General features: G+C 34.0%; 1 protein-coding gene across 2 annotated transcripts; it reads left to right on the top strand.

Moving 5' to 3' along the window:
- The first annotated feature begins 1,050 nt into the window (after positions 1-1,050).
- LOC131039657 (uncharacterized) lies at positions 1,051-2,607 on the top strand. Of its 2 annotated transcripts, none has more exons than XM_057972450.2 (3): positions 1,051-1,184; positions 1,359-1,601; positions 1,945-2,607. In XM_057972450.2, the coding sequence occupies exons 1-3, from the start codon at positions 1,182-1,184 to the stop codon at positions 2,293-2,295; spliced, it is 597 nt and encodes a 198-aa protein (XP_057828433.2). In that variant the 5' UTR covers positions 1,051-1,181; the 3' UTR covers positions 2,296-2,607. The 2 variants fall into 2 exon arrangements, with proteins under 2 accessions (XP_057828433.2, XP_059077400.1); XM_059221417.1 differs by having other exon boundaries at positions 1,073-1,240; positions 1,358-1,601.
- The last annotated feature ends 582 nt before the right edge of the window (positions 2,608-3,189 follow it).

Genomic DNA, 3,189 nt, shown 5'->3' with positions numbered 1-3,189 from the left:
ACACTTGCCTTCTTACTTGTTGCTTCAAGGCCATCATTTGGAGAGGGTTTCTCCTCCCCCCTCTTTTATTTCCATGGATTTTGAATGATGGTTTATCTTGGGTAATGGTTCAAAGAAGGAAGAAAGGTCTTCCAAAACATGTTTCTATGTTTGATGCTAGAATTAAGGGCGTATATTTTTCTAAATCTAGTTATGGTATTGTGTAGTTTCTTTTTGACACCTTTATTGGGTTATTTGACTAGTTTTTGTTTGCCAAGATTTTTGTAAGAGGGTTGGGGCCTTTCAAAAACTTTAATAAAAACAAATCACCAGGTCATCAATATTTAACAAAATTTTATTATAAAATAAGCTCAACTTCAAGTAGAGGTTTTAATATCAAACTCCAAATCAACCAATCAATCTACTACAAACTCTCTTTAGTAACAAATCATTTTCTTATTGATACTTAACAAGATTGGTTGTGAAAGATTGACTCAAAGATGAAGAAAGATTGGAATTTCTGGGAGCAATTAACAAAAAATGTTAAGTTGGCTTAGAGTGAACAAAAAACAAGATGATCGACTAATATTTCAAGTTGGAGCCCTTTTAACAAATTCATAGGCATCTATGTCAAATACCTTGGTGGAAATAAAAAATGATCCAGATCACCGTGACAACTTTTTCTCAAAAATGTATAATAGGCTAAAAGTTGAAGGTTATTCTTCAACAAATACAATATATGATTGAATTCTAGAGGTTACTATGGTACAATTTACAATACATAATTTTTATGAACCGGGAGGATCCTCAATTCATTTGTAATTTTTCACTTTCTTTTTACTAAAATTTATTTTTAATTAAAAATTTATTTTAATGAACAAACTTAACTCTAATTGTATTAATCATAATTATATTTAATAATTTAATTCCAATATAACAACTATAAATAAAATTTTAATGCATACAACTTTAAAATAATATATTGATCTTAGACTATTATCCAATGTACCTTTAATGTGCTATCAACACGCATGTTAGTCAATAGACGTGACCACTAAAAAGACCAATATATTAATGTACCTATCATCATTGCATTCCCATGTTACAGAAAAATAACTTGCAAAACTTGGCTAGTGGCCTGACCGTCTGCCCGGAAATATAGCAAGATCTGATAAAATCTCAACCCTATCTATAATGCAACAATGGTAGTATGCCCACCTTTTTTTAGTTTCTACAACATTGCAGGCAACAAAGATACAATTTTTTTATAGTTTAAGCTGTTTCTAATTTACAGTTTGTATTTCATCGTAGGGAACAAGGGTAGCATTTTCTTCTAGTAGCAAGGTCTCATAGTTTATACTGTTTCTACTTCATTGCAGGCAACAAAGGTAGTAGCGACAGGGCTGCCCATGGCTGCTTTCAACACCTGCATAACCAGCAACCTATCAAGAGTTAATCTGAATAGAGCTCATCATCTTCAGTTTAATCCATGCTCAAAATTAACTCTTTGCAAAAAGAAAATGAGGACGAGAGTGAATGCATGTACCGCTTATGGCAATGAATTACCGCAGAAACAGAGTTCCTTCAGGGAGTTCATGGAAGAGATTAAAACTCTGGGCAGGGTAACTAATTTCACCTCTTCTTTCTACATATGCATATATTCATGTGAGCGGAGGGGAAATTTAAATGCTCATTAGAGTTATATATTTTAGCACTGTATATATCATTTCCAGTTTTTTGGGGGGTTAGATCAGACGAGGAGTTATTATTATTTTTAGGGTTAATTTGGAAATCTATCATTATTTAACTTGTAATTTGGAAATCCAATAGATTTTTAAAAATAATTTATATACCCGTTGCAGATTTTTTTTTTGGTAATTAAATAACTATTGCAGTGATTAGATATTGTATTCCTTTTTGATGGATACAGATTGCACTTATGGGAACTGTTTTGTGTTATGGTAGATTCGCGTCATAGTCAATACAGGTGTTGCTGTGCTGGAATCTGTAACAAGAATGGACAAACTGTTTTACCACACATTAGAAGGAAGAGGGGAGTATGCGAATGTGATGGATAAGGGCGAGAATGTGGATTTTCATCTTTTGACAGATAAAGTAAAAAGTGCAAAACTTGTGCAGGGGAAATCAAAGAAAAACGACACTTATATGATTAGGTTCATGGATGACAAGGGGAATGCTGCTGCTACTTTTCTAGTCATGTGGAAACCGGACACAGATGGTGAATATGATCATGGTCAAGTTGAGACCTTTCAAAACTTGCTACAGAAGTATGGTTCAGATGTAAGTTTTGTTTAAGAGAGCAGCTATTTCTTGTTTATTTTAAGTTTTTACCTATAAGGCCTTTTCAGGACTTGGTCTTGGGTGTTTATTATCCCCTGCCTGCATACACAGCTACAATGTGTTCCCTTACTTTTGTTAGTTATTTTCTAGATGACATTTTTTGCACTAGCTAAATAGAATAAAACTAGACTAGAGTATGGTGTAGCAAGTAACCAGGTTAAGACAGTTTCTCTTGTTCAGTGTGGATGGAGTCCTTCAACATGTTTAGATCAAAGCTGCAATATGATTTCATTCAATGCAGGTCCAAGTTCCAGGCCTTTTAGTGAATGGGAATTTTCAAGACCTTCTATGCCTTTGGGATTACGTAGCTTGCAGTGGCAAACTGTACTTTCTTTCTTGTAATTAGACTGGAAGTGTAAATTAAATTCATTAAAACTAAACTCACCAAAACGTGAGCATTAGAGCATTACCACCAATGTCTTAAGTATAGAAGACATAGAGGGCGAGGGTATCAAAATACATTACTAGCCATCTGAACTCAGATTTGCACATGAATTACAAGGTGGCATTGAATTATTGTAATTCTTACTAGCTAGTTATGAGAGCCTGAACTTGCTCAGAAAAACATGCAGTCGATTCTCAAACTTATCAAAACCTATCAGTTTAGGAAAATGACAACTACAGATTATTACCAGTATTTTATCAAGTAGCTACTTCACACATTCATAGTCTGATGAGTTATTGCTCAGATGCTGAGTCAATTCCTATCTATCACCTAGCTTAGCCCTTTCCAAGTCTGAGTTGTGGGATTTAGGTGTATATCTGCAAAGCCATGAATAATATAATGAATTTCCCAGCAATTGGGGACGAGAACTACCTATTAACCTACAAAAGTGAGATGAGAAAGCA

This window comes from Cryptomeria japonica, chromosome 5, assembly GCF_030272615.1.
Source record: "Cryptomeria japonica chromosome 5, Sugi_1.0, whole genome shotgun sequence".
NCBI lineage: Eukaryota > Viridiplantae > Streptophyta > Pinopsida > Cupressales > Cupressaceae > Cryptomeria > Cryptomeria japonica.
The sequence above is the reverse complement of the archived record's forward strand: the minus strand, read 5'-3'. Positions and strand labels throughout refer to the sequence as shown.

Bases quoted from the DNA above. Each gene is read 5' to 3' on its own strand.
- LOC131039657 (XM_059221417.1), top strand. From the start codon at position 1,182: ATGGTAGTATGCCCACCTTTTTTTAGTTTCTACAACATTGCAGGCAAC. The intron at 1,241-1,357 runs TTTTTTATAGTT...TACTTCATTGCA, and splicing joins GCAGGCAACAAAGATACAAT to GGCAACAAAGGTAGTAGCGA. The intron at 1,602-1,944 runs GTAACTAATTTC...GTGTTATGGTAG, and splicing joins AGATTAAAACTCTGGGCAGG to ATTCGCGTCATAGTCAATAC.